This window comes from Ostrea edulis, chromosome 5 (genome assembly GCF_947568905.1).
Source record: "Ostrea edulis chromosome 5, xbOstEdul1.1, whole genome shotgun sequence".
NCBI lineage: Eukaryota > Metazoa > Mollusca > Bivalvia > Ostreida > Ostreidae > Ostrea > Ostrea edulis.
In genome coordinates, this window is record NC_079168.1 from 52264433 (window position 1) to 52284995 (window position 20563).

The 20563-nt window shown below is 34.1% G+C and overlaps 2 protein-coding genes across 8 annotated transcripts in view; one reads left to right on the forward strand and one right to left on the reverse strand.

The window, feature by feature from the left end:
* Nucleotides 1-4988, reverse strand: part of LOC125652433 (E3 SUMO-protein ligase PIAS2-like) — a 50526-nt gene extending 45538 nt beyond the window's left edge. For all 7 annotated transcript variants that reach the window (XM_056164768.1, XM_056164769.1, XM_048881628.2 and 4 more), the window contains exon 1: nucleotides 4938-4988. In XM_056164768.1, coding sequence (XP_056020743.1) covers nucleotides 4938-4961 — 24 coding nt within the window. In that variant the 5' untranslated portion in view covers nucleotides 4962-4988. The remainder of the gene's footprint in view (nucleotides 1-4937) is intronic.
* Nucleotides 613-16603, forward strand: LOC125652435 (NADH-quinone oxidoreductase subunit B 2-like). Its single transcript, XM_048881634.2, has 6 exons — nucleotides 613-5014; nucleotides 10176-10302; nucleotides 10764-10914; nucleotides 11929-12108; nucleotides 12646-12781; nucleotides 16248-16603. The coding sequence occupies exons 1-6, from the start codon at nucleotides 4999-5001 to the stop codon at nucleotides 16445-16447; spliced, it is 810 nt and encodes a 269-aa protein (XP_048737591.1). The 5' UTR covers nucleotides 613-4998; the 3' UTR covers nucleotides 16448-16603.
* The last annotated feature ends 3960 nt before the right edge of the window (nucleotides 16604-20563 follow it).

Sequence of the window (20563 nt, forward strand, 5' to 3'; positions counted from 1 at the left end):
CTGAAGAATCAGTTCTTCAGCATCCCTAAAGTAGTGTGGAACAGCAGAAATGGACATGACAAATGATACAGATAAGGAGAATCACAATGATTCTGACAGTGACTGGGGACAGAAATGATGGCATTCTGACTAACAAGAGGCCCACAGGCCTTGTCAGTCACTTGAATATTAGTGAAAAAGTATCACTACTTCCATGGGCTATGAAATCTAGAAAACATTTCCTGTTCTGAATTTCTAAGCTAAATTCTAATGTTCAGCAACAGTATAAAACAAGATGTGTTCTTAAAAATTTTCACTGCCTTCAAAAGTGCATACACTGATGAAAGGCTTTAAATAATAGGGGTATTAACAATTTAACATTAAAACATCAAAAGATACGACTAATTTGGACTCATCCTAAAGTCATAACTCTGGGTTTTGATTGAAAGTCAGCATTTTTTGTACATCCTTTTCTGCTATTCCTAAGTATGCATTTAAATTTTATACAGTATCAGCAAACTTACACATAAATACTATATACTAAGTTTGGCCCCACCCTGGGATCAGAACCCTTACTCTGGGGATCATCAAATTTACAATTTTGGTAAAAGACTACCTGCTCTATCCATTTAGTTTCAATTTAGCATAAACAGAACTAAAGAAGATGTTATTCAAGTGTTTTACACATAAACACTATATAACAAGTTTGGCCCCGCCCTGGGATCATAAAATTTACAATTTTGGTAGAGGCCTTCCTGCTCTCCATCACCATACATTTAGTTTTTCTTACACGTGTGTGGTTCTTGAGAAGAAGATTTTTGAAATTTGGTCAATTTTGGGCAGTTTTTGCCCCACCCCCAAGGCCCCAGGGGTGCAGGAATCCTGAAATTTACAATTTATGTTCCCCTAGTTCCAAAGATGCTTCATACCAAATATGAAAAGAATTGGAATGATAGTTATCAAGAAGAAGTTAAAAATGTCTATTGTTCACACATTTAATAACTGACCATTTTGGCCCCACCCTGATACCAAAACCCCTACCCCTGGGATCATCAAATTTAAAATTTTGGTAAAGGACTACCTGCTCTTTCTAAATACTTATTTAGTTTCAATATACACATGTAGTATCAACAGCACTAAAGAAGATGTTATCTAAGTGTTTTACACATAAACACTATATATACCAAGTTTGGCCCTGCCCTGGGGTCAGAACTCCTACTCCGGGGATCATGAAATTTACACTTTTGGTAGAGGCCTTCCTGCTTTCAATCACCATGCACATTTAGTTTTTCTTACACATGTGCAATTCTTGAGAAGAAGATTTTTGAAATTTGGTCAATTTTGGGCAGTTTTTGCCCCGCCCCTAAGGCCCCAGGGTTGCTGGAGACCTGAAATTTACAATTTATGTCCCCCTTGTCCCAAAGATGCTTCATACCAAATTTGAAAAGAATTGGACCGGTAGTTATCAAGATGAAGTTAAAAATGCTCAATTGTTAACGCACGGAGACGGACGACAGCAGATTGCAATAGGTACTCAGGTGACCTAAAAAAGTTGTGTTTTTGAAAAATTGAAATAGGATTTGCATGGAATAAAGATAAAGGCTTGAACATATTGCAAGCTCTTTTTACTGGTATTACCAAGCCTTTCTAATAAATTTGTCACTTGTGGCAATGTGCTATAAATTCTAAAAATTTACAGTGTAGTACAAGTTGTCCTATCGGCTAAAACACAATCAGGGTGGAAATTACTACAGTGTACTATTAAACCTAATATGGAAGCAGATTTCTTTTTTGTATTAATAGATACAGTTTCAAGAATAACATCACTGTAAAGTAGACACTTTCAGCTTTCTAAAACAGTATAACTTTATAAGTACTTTGTGTTATTTTGTAACCAAGAAAAGATGGTTAAAATGAAAATTATACATGATTCTGTGAGTGTGATTTGTGTCAAATTTGATTGCATGTATTTGTACAGACTATTTGCTTGGTGAAATCCCAGAAAAAGTATCTAAATTTTTATCTTAGTAGTAAAAGCATTTTATACAATTTATTTCAAAATTTACAGTTTCCAGCGGGTTTTTTCTCTACCCACTGGTACTTGTACCCATTCAATTGGGAAAAATAGCATCAAAATCAAACAAATTGGGAATTTTCTACCAATGTATCGGCAAATGATTTCAACTAAAAGAAAAAAAATAAAGAACAAAACAATTGTTTACGGTAATATATACTGTTGCAAGACATCAGGAATTGTCGTAGGCTCGTTCTAGAATCATCGTAGCTCTACAACACGCGCAATGCCATGATTTGTACTTTCAATTTAATACCGGAGGTGAACATTTTAGTTAACTCATACAACGTTTCAGAATAAGTAAATTATGATGTCAGCCGTCTAATTTCCGGCAAGTGAATTGGGAATTTTAAGTTTTGAAATTGGGAAAAATCAACTTTTTTTAGCATTGGGAATGGTACCGTTTATCGGTACCAGTTATATAAGGAAAAAAACCGCTGGTTTCAGATTTGGTTTAAAAAATGAAATAACAGAAGAAAAAGTATCGGCACTTAAGTCTGATATTTTCAACTTTTCAGGGTCATAGGTATACTTTGCTTAAAATATTGTATATGGTTGTATATATGGCAACCAATTAACAAAAATATTTTAGGTATGACATCTATTAAAAAGTTCATTCCAATAGAAATTTACTCCTTTGTATCAAATAATTAGAACTTAGTGTGCAAAAATGTTCACTTTATGCAGAGTCCGTAGCCCTGTTTTAGCAAGAAAAGTTTTGAAAACATCAATTAATAAAATAGAATATATTTTCTTTTTTATTCTTCGGGACTTGAAAAAGTAATATTACAAAGATTTTGTAGAAATCTGATGAACAGTAAAAGATCAGGAGCATAGTAACAATTGTGTACAGAGTAGAGTCCGTAGCCCTATACAATTAAATTAAATGAATTATAATATCCAGAAACATTGTTCTTGTCCCAATCTTTCTAGAATTATGTAATATTACGCCAAATGTTCACTGATGGTATGAAATTAAGAATATAAAACACAAAATATAATGAGTTTTATGTTATCATAATTTCAATGACCATAACAAGGATTTTTTTTTCATAATAATTTTGCAAGGAAAGTTAATGGTAAGTGATATTTTAAATGAAATAAGTTTTGTTTTATAAGAACAAAAAAAATTCATTAATAGGTTTAAAAATTGGGCATACCTAATTGAAGACCTACAGCCACAGGTTGAAACTATGATTTTCTGATTAAGCATGTCTCTAATATCTAGTAAACACAAACAATTTTGATAAAAATGAGTTTTAAGCACAGTATGCCACTATGGGGAACTATTTTTTTCTCTTAGATGACCAAGTGCAAGAATGATAACTCGCATAAATATATATGAATTTACAAATCAGCTGTTCAATTGTTAATCATTTCTTTTACTTTTTAATATACAATTTTGAAACATTTTTCTGATCTTTAACAAAAAAAATATAAAAGAAATTATTAGTAATTTTGAGCAGCTGATTTGTAGGTATGACATTTATGCAAGTTAATTGTTCTTGCGCTATGTCGTTTAAGAGAAAATAAGATGGTTCCCCATATCACACTTTAAAACTTATTTTTATCAAACTTTTTTGTGTTCATTAGATAGATAATACATGCTTCATCAGAAAATCATATTAGTTTTGATGTGTAAAGCCCATATCTTTGTAAGTCTTCCGTAGGTCTTCAATTACCTATAGGTCTTCATTTTAGGCCAGCCATTAAAAATTTGTCCACTTTTAAGAAAATAAGTGTTAAGCTTGATAACTCACTGTGACACAAAATAGTCCACCCTATGGCTGAAACGATACGCCCCCCTTCACGATACAATACATACTGCAATATTTACGCCACAATTCAATACTTTCAATACGATACAATTTACAGAAGAAACCAATATAACATTGAAGAAAAATCTAATTAACAAGATTCACATTCATAATTTTAAAAGCAAAATGTTTCCAAATTGCCAAACGTTTATAAGATGCATGTTGACTCTGTAGTATAAACTGAAAAATTTCATTATAATTCTTTTCGTAAGACTCAAGGCAGTCTGAACGTTATTTGACCCTATATTGCAGGTAAAAATAATCATTACAGACCGAACCTGATGTATTTTACTGAACCAGTTTGTAATAAACATATTGAACCGAAAATCGAGGCAATGAATCAAACATTGAATCAAAGGTTTATATTGAACAATATCGATATTTCTGTGAATCGTTTCAGCCCTAGTCCACCCCGATTCGTATGTAGGATTTTGACTAGTTTCGTGAATTCTGGTAACATATCTAAATGGATAACTGATTAGTTTTGGACCATTATATTTGCCAAAAGTCTATCTGGTAGCACATTCTCTTGGTTAGTTTTTCCCCAAACTGGTGACATGTAATATACTTGTGTATCATGTCTTGTCATCACTGTGAAACTGCCTACTGATTAGTAAAATAACATGACCACCATGACTTAGCGATATTTGATATTCTACCTATCACAACCTTGACCTAAATAGAGAAAAGGGAGGTAACAATTTAAATTACGAAATTGTACGAGTTGTCTCCCGCGGAAAAATAAATAGCCCTTCCTTATTCAATTTCCTATAGATATATACGATACACAGTGATAAAACACTTTTAAAATACCTTCATACACTTTTTCCAAACAAAATGTCGTAAATATATATAGTATGAACACGTGAAGAACATAGTTCATGTACAGTTGAGCAAAAACATCTGTATCTGCCTCTAATTTCAGCTATTGAGAAAATGCGGATCTCATTCTATGAAAGGAACAACGTGGAAATAATGTCTGGTACCACATAAATACATACGTTCCTGTTCAAACATTATCATGAAGGTTAGACCGTTTGGTCTTTTGTTTTTCCCTCTCAACTTACCTTCAACTCCGATAAATCCGCCATTGCTGAAAATTTATATTACGCATGCGTGAGAGGGAAAATGGCGACCAGATCGGGTAGGTGACATTTCTCTGGTTAAAAAAAAAGTATTTTAAACCTTAACACGTTTTATATATTGCAATCTCTCTCAAATGGTTTTAGAGAACGTTAAATCGGTTTGTTTAACATTCAAAGAAAAATGGGAAATGAATGCCAACCTGTCATTTTGCTCCATACAATTGTCATTAGGACCTAGGCAATTCGGCCTAAGCATTTATATAACAGGCATAATATCTATCTACACACACACACACACACACACACACACACACAGATATATACATATATATATAATATAGATATAGATATATATATATATATATACCAAATAATAAATAAACCAAATAAGATAAGTTTATTCCAATTTTGGGCCCAGAGGGCATAACAGTAAGACAGTTTATAAAGAAGGAAATTCAAAAAAGAAAGAAAGTTTACAACATTAACTACAGGTTACATAGACTGCAAACTGCATGTGGATGCAGCATGTTGGGGAAACAAGTACATACATATATGAATTGCTAACCATGTATCATATACACAAGTAAATGGACAGTATCAGTATTATACCAACATATGAATAATAAACTATAATGATTTTTGCAGTTTTAAAGCATCACTTCTTTTTCTGAAAGTTTGCACTAAATATTCACTCAATTTGACAATTACTGGTTTATCTTCATTAATCATCAACCAAGTAAATTTGTTAGATAGATAAAATTTTTGTTGAGCTTGTATATACCATTAAAAAACATATTTCTCTCTTCAACATAGAATGGACAATCAGTAAGGAAATGAAATTCATCTTCTACACAATTAAGGTTACATAATTCACATATTCTTTTGTTTCTTTCTAAAGAAATCTTCTGGCCAGAATTGGTTTTTGTAAATTCATATCTTCCTCTTTCAATTCGAAGGTCATGTGCACTAATTCGAAATCTACATAGAGTTTTTCTTAATTCTAGGGATTCTAAAAATATATAACTTTCCATAGTAAAGTTTTCTTAATACGAAAAATATGTTGTGAGTTTTCCTGATTTCTGACCCTCTTCACGTCGTTTTGACCAGTAAAGTAAAAATTGTTTCCGTACCTGATTCTTCATTTGTTTTTTGAAAAATGAGAATTTGAGATTTTTACAATTGGGTACCAAAATGCCCATTTTTTCCTAAAAATAACTAATGTTTTTGTACCAACAATTTATATTATATGAATTCAGATTGATATTCTCTGTATAAGCACTGTATAACAGGGATGATTCTGGGCAATTCTCAAGTCTATGCCATATATATATATATATGATTCATACTTTAGATGATTTACATAACCACCATTTTATTTATATAATTTGTTAATATATAAATGTTTTTTGCATATAACGTAAAGAAGGCCTAATGCTAAAATTAAATCATTTAAAGGGAGAAATTCACGATTTCCCCCAAAATTTTGTTTTTCACTTTTAATGATCAAAGTCTACAGTCTAATGCATTTAAAAGGTTTCACAAAAAAATTGAGGTTATACATTATCACGTAAGTTCATCTTAGAGAGTTTATTATTTTTGTGAACAAAGATTGTGGTATGTTATTGTTTACAAAGTTTTCAAAAGAAATGGATTTCAATCTAAGTTTATTATATCTATCACATTTCAAGTATTCTTTAGGTATAATGTGTCATCTAAAAGTTTAATTTGCAACTGTGCAAAATAAAGATGGTTTGAATTACAAAATTAACACTTCACTGGTTTGTTTGTAACCATAAAAAGATGAGAGTCTTTATTTACATAACATAGACAGGGTTGTCACTAACGCAAGAATCTGTGTCCTAGACGCAGAAAATTCATTTGGGACGCAAGTTTGTCTGATATGGCAAGTCCCGTGGACGCGCCATTGACTCAGAGTAAAAATTTTAATTTTACTTAAAAGCCCTGATATTGTGTATTAATTAAAACTCGTAGTGGGGAAAAATCTAGGTAAAACGTTATGCTCTTGTGAACTGAAATAGTACCACCAAGTTCACAGTGTCCCAATCAGACATTTTTGTTCATCGCCAGTCAGTTAGATGCGAATTAGAATATAATATTCAAAAGATAATATGATAAGATGCTAAATGTCAGAACATTTTGCCACTGGCAGTTATTTATTCTTCTTTCTTTCTTTCTTTATTTGTTTTACAAATCGGGATCTATATTTAAATCTAAATGTTTGTTGTCCGGTAACCATTTTTATTGGAATTAAAAGTAGCGTAGTTTTTAAACTTTGGTATGTTTTACAGATCGTCGGCAAACAAAACTAGTACACATCTATTTCATCACGATAATAATTTGATTAAAATGCTGTTTGATATTGAATAGGGTTGTTGTGATGATAGGAGATTCGGGGAAGTAATTCTGTTGGCATGGACAATTAGTCATCCGAGGCCAAGTTGCAAATGATTAAAAATAAATCTTAAAATTGATATGTTTTGTACTGCGTCCATTTTAATTGTCTTATATAAAAAAGACTCATTAAAAATTCATGGGACTCATCAAATTTTCACGGGACTCAAGCTGCTTATAAACCACGAGTCCAGGACTCGTCTTCAATAATTTCTAGTGACAATTTACCCTGATAGAGCTGAAATATTGCTCTCATTCTTGCATTCAAAAGGTCAAAATTTTGGCTGTCAACATGAAATGAATTTAAATTTTAATGTTTAACATCAAAACTAAGATAAGGCACTGATTCATGATTTTCTCCAAAATTTTGTTTTTCACTTTTAATGATCAAAATCTACACTCTTAGCATACTTGATTCTGATAAAATCCAGCCAAATCAAACTAAGCCTGTTATACCCGGTGATGCGCTAAGAATCAAGTGACTGGACTACAGTAATGAAAATGTTGACCTTCTATTATATAATCATTATTCGGCATAGAAATGACCGACGTATTTACAAATCATGTTGATTTCACCAGTGTAAAAATTAAAAACTATATGTCTTAGAATAAGCAACTCTCAATACTACTGTCTCCAAAGATGGCAGCTTCAAGCCACCTTCGCCTATTAAAAATTTTTGGCTCAATCGGCTTACCCAGCAGGATGCATGCACAATTCCGACTCCGAATCAAGTGTATCACCGGTTAACCCGAATACGCCGGATTGTTAGTATCAAATATGCTATCTAAGAATTCACTAAACATTACGACAAAATCTCATGAAAGAGAGTTTAGGCCATCATTTAAAAAAATTTTGTTTGATGTACTCCGACCCACATTTTTCAAGTCAGGTAGGTAGATCGGCATTTTTTTTTTTTTTAAATCAGATTTACAAATTTTCTTATGTTTTCATTAAACACATAACGCTGCCAGACAGAATAGAGTTTAGAACATTCATTTTGTACATAATACACGTAAATCTTCCAATGTCTCCTGAAATTTACTCAGGACGTTTTGCATTCGTCACGGATGAGGACCTCTACAGTTGTTAATAAATAAATCAACACCCCTTTTTATTCCCACCGGTCGATTCCGACATTCATAATAGCAATCACTTAAACACAATAATGTGATCCATGAATATCCAAGTGAATTGCATGATGATAGCAATTTACAATAAGTTTTAATATTACCCAATATAATTTTAATGCCGACTTCCCCGCATCGTTCAAATTGTTGTGACGATCGTGTTCCATTCGTGTGTCTCAGTTTAAGAGCAAAGTAAAAGTGCCGTTCACCTATTAATCGTCATAACATTTAAATAATCCCATATCAAAATAATATGCGTGCCTTTTCAGAAATATAGCCCATCAACTTAAACGCGACTCGTGGTCCGCCATAATTTGGTGCGCTATCCCACGTGATTTTTTATTTAAATAACATGGCTTTCAAACTTTTGTACATAAATACGATCAGGCCTCAACGGGGGAGTTCGTAGCTCCTTGCTCTATCTTGTTGGTAGATAATGTAATTTGGAGCAGGGATGCTGTATATTTGATCGTTCACATAGAAAAGTGTTTGAAAAGTTCCCGGATTAACAAATGGTCATTATCAAAGTGAAAGTAGAACCGAAAGATGCTCTAAGGACATTTTGATAAGACTGTAAAACAACTAGTCCAAATTAAAAAAAAATGGCATCAAGTTTAATACTAATTCAAAAAATGTCTATTTTCCAGGGAGCAAAAAAAAAAAAAATTCCAAGTGCAGAAAAAATGATCGGGTCGGGGCAAATTTCACGGGTCGGTCGGAGTACATCAAACAAATCAATTTTTATTTTAAGCCTTATCATTTCGCTTTGTAAACAAAGATTGGGATATGTTATTGTTTACAAAATTTTGAAATTGAAAGGTTATCGATTTAAGTTTATGATATAAATAATAAAACATATATTCTTTAGGTAAAATGTGTCATTTGAAAGTTCAAATTGTGTCTGCAAAATTAGGATGCTTTAAATTGCAGTCTCATTTACATAACACAGACTTAGGTCTAAAATATTTTTTTTATTCTTGAATCAAGAAGTTCTAAATTCTGGTTGTCAATTTTAAATGAGTTATATTTTTAATGTTTTACATAAAAATTGAATGGAAAACAAATTCAAACTTTGTACACCAGTCCCTTTAAAGGGACTGGTTCACGTTTTTCGAAAGAAATGTTTTTCATTTTTCATGTTAAAAATTAAAAATATAGCTCATTTAATGCTGACAACCAAAATTTGGACTGTCTGAATGCAAGGAGAAGAGCAATATTTTAGCTTCTATTCTGTGTTATGTAAACAAAGACTCGAGTCTTTTTATGTAATCAAACAAACCAGTGAAATGTTAATTTTGTAATTTAAAGCATCTTCATTTTGTACAATCACACATTTTAACTTTTAAATGACAATTTTACCTAAATGAGATGTGATATGTATAATACTTGGACCAGTATCCATTTATTTTGAAAACCCCGTAAACAGTAACACACCTTCATCTTTGTATTCAAAACAAATAATGAACTCTCTATAATGAGCTTCTGTCATGATGAATAACCTTAATTCTTTTCTAAACATATTAGACTGTAGATTTTGATCATTTAAAGTTAAAAAAAAAAACAACATTTGAAGGAAAATCGTGAATCAATCCCTTTAAGGAAGTTTGTTATAGATGACATATAGCGGAAATAGAATTTGTTCATCTTTTCATGTCTGTTACATATGTTTAAAATTTGTAGTTCTCAGATTTTCCGGATCAATAAATCACCTTTTGGGATCCCTACTGAGTCGACGCAGCCCAGCTCTTACATGTTCCGTCAATTTGAAGACACTAGCATCTGAAAAAGAAAATGAAAAACAAACAAGGTAATACGTGCTTAGATATAAATGATTGTTGCAAGAGACACACTCCTTGGAATAGACTGTGGCAATGTATATTGCATGGGTTAATGTAATCTGAGATTCCTCTTACTCTTACCCCCACATATGTCACAATATAAAAGCATGGGTAAGAGTCAGAGGAATCTCGAATTAGGGTTGGTTAACATTAACTTTAATATTCACTTGCCATTCAGACTAAGGGATTCTAAACTATAAATTTTTAATCTAACTGATATTCAACATGGCTTTGGGTTGCCTGTATCAAACTGAAAAAGAAACACCCCCCTCCGCCCCTCAAAAAAAAAAACCCATAAAATTTATGTCTTAAAAATTTCTTAAACCTCACAATATCTTTTAAATCTTTCATAAATGGTGCAAACTGTTCAGTGTGTATGTGAATCAACCCTGCAGATCTTTTTTTAAAATTATGTTATGTTTTCCTTTAGTTTGGTACCATACAGAAGACAGAGTACAGATGCTAACACACAAGTAGTACAACCAGGCCCCCGGGATCCTTATTCTCCTCACCAGGCCCCAGAGAGCAACATGGATTTTGTCATGGCTAGAGCTGATGATCTGTTGAACTATGGAAGAAGGGTATGAAGGATACTGAGCAGATACTGACATTTTTTATGCCTCCAAAATAGAAGCTTTGGGGATACATGTATACAGTCCTGCAAGACTGTTGGTCTCTGGCAATAAACTTTGACCTTGTTTCAGCCTTGTAACTTTTTAAACTATATTATTTTATTTGTGAGAGGGCTTTGATATTTTGATATTTAGTGTGTGGGATACTTGTGACCAGGTTTTTCCAATGGTGTCTCTTGTTTTATGCCTTTCCAGTCTATGCGAAAGTTTTTTGGACCACACAGGACATTCGGTCCTGTGTAATCAATGAACACACAGGACTGAACCAAATTTTGTCAGACCGAAAAACCTAATGTAAAAAAGTAAAACACGTGAAAATGCAGAACCAAAGAATACTTTAGACGGTCCATGCTGTTTTAATCACATTCATTTACGTATTTGGATTTGTGTGATATTTTTTACTTATAACAAACATTTAAAGGACTCCACGTCAAAATAATAAAGCCCAAAATCGGACACTGAGACATCAGACATTCCGGTCTGGTGTAAAAAATGACGCATCGGACCTGAGGCACTGCACATCGGTCAGGTCCGACGGTCCGATGTCTTTCGCATTGACTGCCTTTCATTTATTACCTCATCTTTGTCCCACTTAATGAAAATTTTTATTGCTTAGAACTTTAAAACCCTAAGTTAAAGGGCTTTAACATGTAGTACATGTTATTATGTCAGGCCCTTTCGAATAGTACAATCATGCAAATAAGAAATGGTCACCATAGGCTGTTGTGTCATGGGGTCAATTTGTGTCTCACATTTAGTGATTACAATCACAACTTGTAACACACATTTATACCTCTGCTCAATCTTGGGGTAAACGGCTTTCGGATTACACATCTGGGAGTTAAGTACTCTTATTTCTATAGTCTAACATGTAGCAGTGCCTTATGGATTTAAAAAAAAATTGCCTAATGTTAATTCTCTTTTTAATAAGCATGAAATTCAGATATATTGATCTATTTGCAGACTTCTCTGTGGCCCATGACATTTGGTTTAGCATGCTGTGCTGTGGAAATGATGCATTTTGCTGCCCCACGTTATGACATGGATCGATTTGGAATTGTATTTCGAGCAAGTCCACGTCATGCTGACGTCATGATTGTCGCAGGCACTTTGACAAATAAGATGGCACCTGCACTAAGAAGGGTAAAATTTATTTCTTTACAATTTGTGTTCACCGACAATTTTCTTCATCTCAATCTAAACAGTAACTGTGAACACTGGTAAATCGTAAGGAAACATTAATTTGATAAACAAGACCTTTTGCTATGATATGCAGTCTCAGTTGTTGCAGAAAACATTAATTTGATAGACATAACATTGTGCTATGATATGCAGTTGTTATAGATTTGGATTCCATGATTTTGTTCGATTAATTCCACCTTTAACCAAGAGAAAATGCAATATAACCTTATACTGTATCAACTGTTATTATGCATACAGGAAGCATACAGTGTAGTCTAATGTATAATAAAGGATCATGAATGCCTGGAGGTACAAATGTGAAAAATTGACCAGGTTTTCTTCATCATCTAATCAATGTAGTACAATTAGTAGAATTCATTGTATTGGGGAAATGTTTTGCAGAGATTGGATAATCTAAGGATTAATTTATCATAGGAATATATAATCATAGATATTGTGCTGATAATTTTAATTTAGCATAGATGTTGTATCTTGTAGGTATATGATCAGATGCCAGATCCCCGCTGGGTGATCTCTATGGGAAGCTGTGCCAATGGAGGAGGATATTATCATTACTCATACTCAGTTGTCAGGGGCTGTGACAGAATTGTTCCGGTAGACATATATGTACCTGGTAAGTTTTATTTTCTCAAAACCCAGCGAGTAGTTAATTATTCCAGAACATAAATGAATTTTTCCATTTGTGTGTCCATGGCTTGTGTCACTTACTGCTGATTTACACAGTTTTGACATTTTCTCCAGAACCACAGGGATCAATATTAATGGTTGTCAGTTTACCCAACAATAAATGGCAAGTTTCAGTTCAGATGAGTAGAACTCTAGATATACTTGTCCAATTGGGCTATTCAATATTTCAGTTAAAAATATGATATCTGACATAAAAGTCTAAATTCTATTTTTTTTATTTCATGATTAAGTCACGCGTTTCTGTTTTAAAAAATTCTTGGTAGCATTTCTACCTAAGTGATTAAGTCGTACCAAATATAATCGACTCTGATATACGACTTAACCTGATTTTGGTTTCATGGCAGCTTTAAACGAAGGAAGCATTACTTCTCAGTCTTCTGTTTTACCAGTGCTTATTTTGGGGGGAAACGAATAGAAACAAGGAAAAGTCATCATGAAAATAAATAAAAATATGATTTGAAAAGGACTTGGGGGGAGGGGGTGTTCAGACTGGATAGTAAGAGTTTTGGGGGCTGATTGACACAGATAACAATATGGTGTGTACCATACCATCTGTCAAAAATTGAAAACAATTACTAATGCATTGTTATTTCATTCATTTATGACTGGCAATTCAACATACAAAATAGATAGTATTCGTTCACATTTTTCCTGTCCAAGACATAATGCGAGGTTGCTTTACAGATTTAATGTGCAGGTCCCATGGACGATGTTGCACCCCCCCCCCCCCCCCCCCCAAAAAAAAAACCTTTTGTCCTCAATTTTCAGTACTGCATACTGTTATACAGTCTGAAATGTCATGCACTACTCTTCTGAACCTATTTGTTTCTTGTTGTTTCACTGTACTGTTCTTGGGTTATTCATGTTGAACCAAATCATAATACAGTATGATAAATTTTAAGTAATATTCTTTCTTATCTTCAGATAACTAATATTTGAAATTTAGCAAGTCAAAATTTAGGTTCACTTTCCCAAAGGCAAGTAATAAATCAGGTTCGTAGTGGGTATATGAATTTGGGCATTAAGTCAAAAATTAGGTTCACTTGCCAGATGTGAAGTTACTGCCTATCCCTGAAACTATTGTGTCAGTGAGCTCATTTCATACAAATAACTGCACCCCCACGGAAATAGGGATAAAGAATTTATAAGAATATTCTTGTTTTTATAACATGATTTGGCCAGAAATGACAAATCGTGTAGTGTAGATTCAAATGTCTTTGGAACATTTCATTTAGAAGTTCAGAAATGCATTATTATTAACATATGCACATGTAATGGTGGTACATGTATGTATTTTACTAAAAAGGGATGTGGTTATAAGACCAAACTTTTCATCAATGCAGCTCTTTTACATTGTTCTGCTGCAATCCCATACCTAGTACTGTCCAATTTATTTCTCATTTAAGTACCAGTAGTTTAGGAAGATATAACATTTTGAATTATACACAGAGTATAAAGAAAAAGAATAGATTTTGTTCTTAACTACCCATGCACAGAAATGTTTGTAATTCTTGAACTCTTGTTCAATTTGCAATTGGTTGACTAGTAGTCATGGGAAATACGTCTACAGGACCTAAATTAAATCAAGATTCAGATTACATTCTTGATGAAATAAATAATTTTAAGGTGGTACTCTACATCGTCATAATGGCTGACTTCCTTTAAAAACATGGATGAAAAAATCGATATCAGCAATATTTCACTTTTCTTTTTCCATTTAAATACCTAGCCGAGTAGCTCAGTAGGTTAGAATACTGACTGCTGAACTGTAGGTCGCAGGTTCGAGTCCAGCTGGGGTTTTTAAATTTTTTTCAGATTACCTTCTGCTAAAACTGTATTTTTTGACAAAATAAAATAAATTTGAAAATTTTCAACTTCAAAATATTGTTGTACATATCCTCCACTTTTCATCTACATCAAATTTCTCTGGTGTAGCATACATCCTTAAGAAAGAAATCCGCTGAAAGGGATATTTATACACCCCCCCACCCCCACCCCTCCCACCCCCCCACCCCACCCCCAAACAAAGTTCTGGGGGGTATATAGGAATCACTCTGTCCGTCCGTCCGTCTGTCTGTGCAGATTCGTGTCCGGGCCAGAACTTCTTTGTTCTTTGACTTAGGCATACCATATTTGGCACAAAGGTGGATCATCATGAGACGATGTGTCGAGTACCTTCATGACCTCTATATGACCTTGACCTCAAGGTCAAAATTAAAGGGTTTTTATACAATGGATTCGTGTCCGGGCCATAACTTCTTTGTTCTTTGACATAGGCATACCATATTTGACACACGAGTGTATCACCATGAGATGATGTGTCATGTACCTTCATGACCTTGACCTCAATGTCAAAATTACAGGTTTTTACAATGGATTCGTGTCAGGGCCATGACTTCTTTGTTCTTTGACATAGGCATACCATATTTGACACATGAGTGTATCACCATGAGACGATGTGTCGGGTACCTTCATGACCTCTATATGACCTTGAACTTTGACCTCAAGGTCAAAATTGATTATAGGGTTTTGACATAGTCATACCATAAGACATGGGTGTATCACCATGAGACTATGTGTCATGTACATTCATGACCTCTTTGTGACCTTGACCTTTGGTCTGAAGGTCAAAATTATAGGTTTATGCCATGGATTTGTGTTTGGACTATATCTTCCATTTTCTTCTACAAAGGCATACCATATTTTTACACTCAGGAAAGAGGTAATTTATACCTATTAACAACACCCTTTGGGAGATTGGGGTAAGCGGGGGGTATTCTTAGTGAGCATTGCTCACAGTACCTCTTGTTTGATTTTAATTTCATAATGGTCAACAGAATTCCTAACGGAGAGGAGCAGAATGTAAACCCATTGTAAGCTAAGATGCCTCATCCTTGTCATATCCTTCCTTGTTTTCTCTGATCATCATGCTTTTTATATAAACGATGTACTAATGGATTGTCAAGTTAAAAACTGGAGAGAATGCCAGTACTATAAAGTACATGTATTGGGTTAGACACAAGATATTTAACCTTTAAAATATTACTGTGATGGGGAGATAACTCTCATCATGATCTACAAAAACAATGTAATAAACTTTAGTAGTTTTTAAAATGGATCATACTGAATACTAATCAAAGTAAACTTTTACTGTAGAGAATATCACAATTCAATTAGTAATGTTCGAAAAATTGGTCTTTAGGATGATGGACACAACAAAAGTTGACAAGTTTTGAAAGCATTAATGACATCAGTTTATACTATGGGCTTGCATCACAAGAAAATTTTGTGACTGGGAATGGATTTTATCAGTAATGGTCTTTCTCCCCATGTTCTATTATATTGTAGAACGCTTTCACACAAACTTGACTTTAGAGTTTTTAATATTTCAGGTTGTCCACCGACAGCAGAAGCCCTTTTGTATGCTTTTCTCCAGTTACAGAAAAAAATCAAGAGGATGAAAGTTACTCAGACATGGTATCGCCGTAATTACTTCAACCCAAAGAAAAGAGGCACTTTAGGGGAACCCCAGGATGTTCCCTTTCAGAAGCTATTCAATCTAGTAAAATTTAAGAGACAGGAAAAACAATGATCTAATTTTCACAAAAAAATACCTATTTTATGTACCTTATATGTTGGTTCTGCAGATGGACATGTGCAGAAAATCAGTGACATATAGATGTGTGTGGCAAATGTTTACTTTGTTGTTGCACTACAAGATGTGCGATTAAAACTGTTATTGCTTGAATTTGCTTGTTTCTCTTTGATGACCAGTGTGCACCAAGGTTTACTTAGTTTTCAAAAGATCTTGTCAGTCCCTTCTTTCATTACTAACCATAACCTGAGAGCAAGGTATGGCTGTTCCCACAAATTGGCTGAGTACATTTTAGTTTTTGACCCATTTTGACAAGCAACAAGATTAAAAATATGTCAAACATTGTAACTTTTAGGAATACAGAGTGGGAAAAGATTTTCATCAATTATCTCTCACCAATGCATTTTGTGTCCATGACATCATAATCTAGTCTATGCCATTCTTTGCAGAATGGAAGGAAATAAGCAGATGTTTCTTTTTACAAATAATGGAGGTCATAGTGCCATACATCAAGCATGACCAATGGATATATTATTTGATGTGTGTAATCGGATTCAAACTGTAAATTGTTAATTTGCTTGATGCCTAGACTCCACATTTTCTTTCTTATTGAGATACAGTCAAACCTCAATATATTGAACTCGATGAGGTCGAGAATTGATTGATTGTATCTTGTTTAACGTCTCTCGATCGAGAGAGAGAGAGAGAATTTTTCACTCATATTGAGACGTCACCAAGACCGGCGAAGGGCTTCAAATTTAGGCCTATGGTCGGCGCTTACAACCATTGAGCAGCAAGGGTTCTTTAGCGTGCCACACCTACTGTGACATGGGACATCCGTTTTTAAGGTCATCTACGAGGACCCGTGACATTCACATCTGATGACGAGCGTTTGGCGATGGAACTGTCACTACCTGTTTTAACGAATAAGGGGGATGAGAAAAAACTTACGAGATATCCAAAGGTTTTAGATATTGAGGTTAAAATACTTAAAGGAAATGCATTTGGACTTCCAACTCTCTTTGACATCCATGATATTGATTTGAGATAATGAACTGTATGTGGAATTCGATATCCTTATGCTGTGAAGCGAGCATGGGCACATCGACTCACATTATTTCCTTAATAGTTTCTTTTGAACTGTTTTACCAGACTAACCCCAACCCTACTTTAGGGCTATAAGTAGGTCAAAAAGTTTTCAGTTACAAATAGATATTGCCTTGAAAATTGGTCACCATCTTCCTCTAGGAGGAATGTAAGTTCAGTTAGCATTTCAGCAAGATTGGTGCACATGACCTACGTTTGGAGTAGATTTCATTATGGATACAGGTATTGCCCTGAAAGAAGATGGGCAACTTTATTGAGCCCGAGAACCCACAGAAGGACAAATATCAGAAGTTAAAATTGAAACTGTCATGAAAAAGAAAAGCTTGCATTCTGGTTACAACTATCATTCCATAGTTTCCAAAAATGCTTTTTCGATGTGCCCGTTCCAAAGGAACATGGAAAAAATCCTATTTAAAATCACATATATGCGAAAAACACACAAAATAACAGTAAATTTGATTTCTCCAAGCAGATTTGCATATGAAGTGGGCAAAGTCTCCATTGTGAACTGATTAAATTATGTTAGTACATGTTCAGGTGTAAAATGTTTTGTAAATAAAAGTATGGAGACTTGACCCACTCTATAATAAAAAACTTACTTCTTGTGTATAACATTTGTCGTATAATGAAGAAAATTTCTATGTCCATGTCAGGTGACTTTACATGCCTGAAATTCGAATATTCTTCATGGGATGGATAGCCGAGGTGGTATAGCGGAGGTCTCGCTGAAGTTTTGGACAGGCCCAGATTGCATATCTGTGGTTCGAATACCGATTTTTCCTTACGAATTATTAGACTTCCCATAATTATTATTTGTCTCTGGCATTTTATGCTAAGTTTTACTCGTAGCAGTCTTAATGACAATCACAAGTAATTGATTCCAACAACCATCTATTGAATAAATGTGAACAAGCATGGGGCCTCCTGTGAAGTATGGATGTTTTATGTAAATGACAACTCAAGGCAGTACTCTACATCGTCATAATGGCTGAATTTCTTTAAAAACATGGATGAAAAAATCGATATCAGCAATATTTGACTTCCGTTTCCATTTAAATACCTAGCCGAGTAGCTCAGTAGGTTAGAATACCAACTGCTGAACTGTAGGTCGAAGGTTAGAGTCCAGCAGGGGTTTAAATTTTTTTAAGATTACCTTCTACTAAACTGTATTTTTTGACAAAATAAAGTAAATTTGAAAATTTTCAACTTCAAAATATTGTACATATCCTCCACTTTTCATCTACATCAAATTTCTCTGGTGTTGCATACCTCCTTAAAGGAAAGTTAAAGAGAACTATTTCAACAATGGTTAGGAAGTTACTTGAAGAGATCATGACAAAACCAAATATGCAACCAGTGTAGACTGTCTAAAAGGCACAGTACAGTTCAGTACAAAAACACAAGCAAATCAAGTGTCCGTTTCTGTCTCATTTGTATTTGCTGGGAAATCTAACCACAAATGTGCGTTCTGTAACTGTAAAAATGGCCTCAGAGTTGTACCAACAGAGGCAAGAACTGATGCCTAAGTTATTATATTCGGTATATTAGTAGCAGTAGGTTGTAAATGCTGTTCAAAACATTAGTTGGGGAAAAACTTAATCCAAATCAAAGAATTACATGCAACACTGCACCATGCAGAAAATGCTATTCCACATCTGATTTACAATGCAAAACATGTGGTTTTGCATTCACATCAGTTAATATGTCAACGGAAATGCAGAGCTCAATACAGTTGGATGTTGCGAGCATATATGCAGTGTCATTTAGTACCTTAGGTACTCCAGGCATCAGTGTAATTATGTGCGTGTTAAAAACCGCTTAATGTCCGATATACATGATGCTGTCTGCGAAACAAATTCTGATGATGATTTTAAATATCCTTCTTTGAAGTATGATCTATACATTTGTTGTTAATTCTAAATATTTTGGACATCGTTTTAGTATGGTACTGTGTCTATTGTAACTCAGTACCCGTCAAAGCGGATTTTACACTCCTGATTCGCGACCGGTGCCCAATCATAAATAGGCTTATTGTTCACCAAGTTCACACATCTTTTGTCACAACCTCCCTCTCTAGAGAAAATATGTAATCAATTCACATTTTATCTTAATGGTGCACCATGACCTACTTTAGAGCTAAAAGTAGGGTCATATAGTTTCCTGGACTTTGTTCTCATCTTGCACCGACATTTTGTCACATCCTCCCCCTTGGAGAAATACATTATCAGTTCACATGCCAAATAGATTTGTGCACCATGACCCACTTTAATGCTTTTTTATAATATTTAGTACGGTGTGACCGTTGAGACGACCGAAGCCCATCAACATCTTGCAACACGACTTTTATCCGCCTCTTCATTTAACGTGGGAAATATAACACGCTTGGTGTAAACAGTTACAAATTGTGACGTCATATTAGCTGAAATGTTTTTTCTTCTCTCAAACCAAGCAAAAACAAAACGTTTGAAGCTATGAGAAAGCTTGTCTGGAATTTAAAAACGTTAATTGTACATTCTAAACAATCTAATTATTTTAATGACAGGGTTGTCAATGAAGTATACCGCAGTGACTGCGACATTTTTCCAGAGGCATTACGGGTATTCCCCATCATTTTTCAGCTGATGAAGAGCAAACCACGACTCAATTGCGTAATCATTGGAGCGAGCTCGTCGCGTTGCAAAGCGACGCGAGCGAACTATTAAGAATTCACAATCAATATCACTTCATAATAAGACTACAGTAGTGCATTTCATTAACTAAAAGCTTGATAAAACACAAACTTTCAGCTAAGGTGAGCTGATAACTTGCATGCTCTCTGAATCTTTGAGTTTGGGGCATAAAATGACTGGATACTGCATTACATGAATGTGCTGACAGATAGTGATTACAGTAGAGTTCTCACAACTTGAGGACATCCAAACTACAAGTCTTCCCAGACAGAGGAACAATGTATAACTGTCTATAATTAGAGCAACAACCTGACTGAAGAAAGAAAAAACACCAACA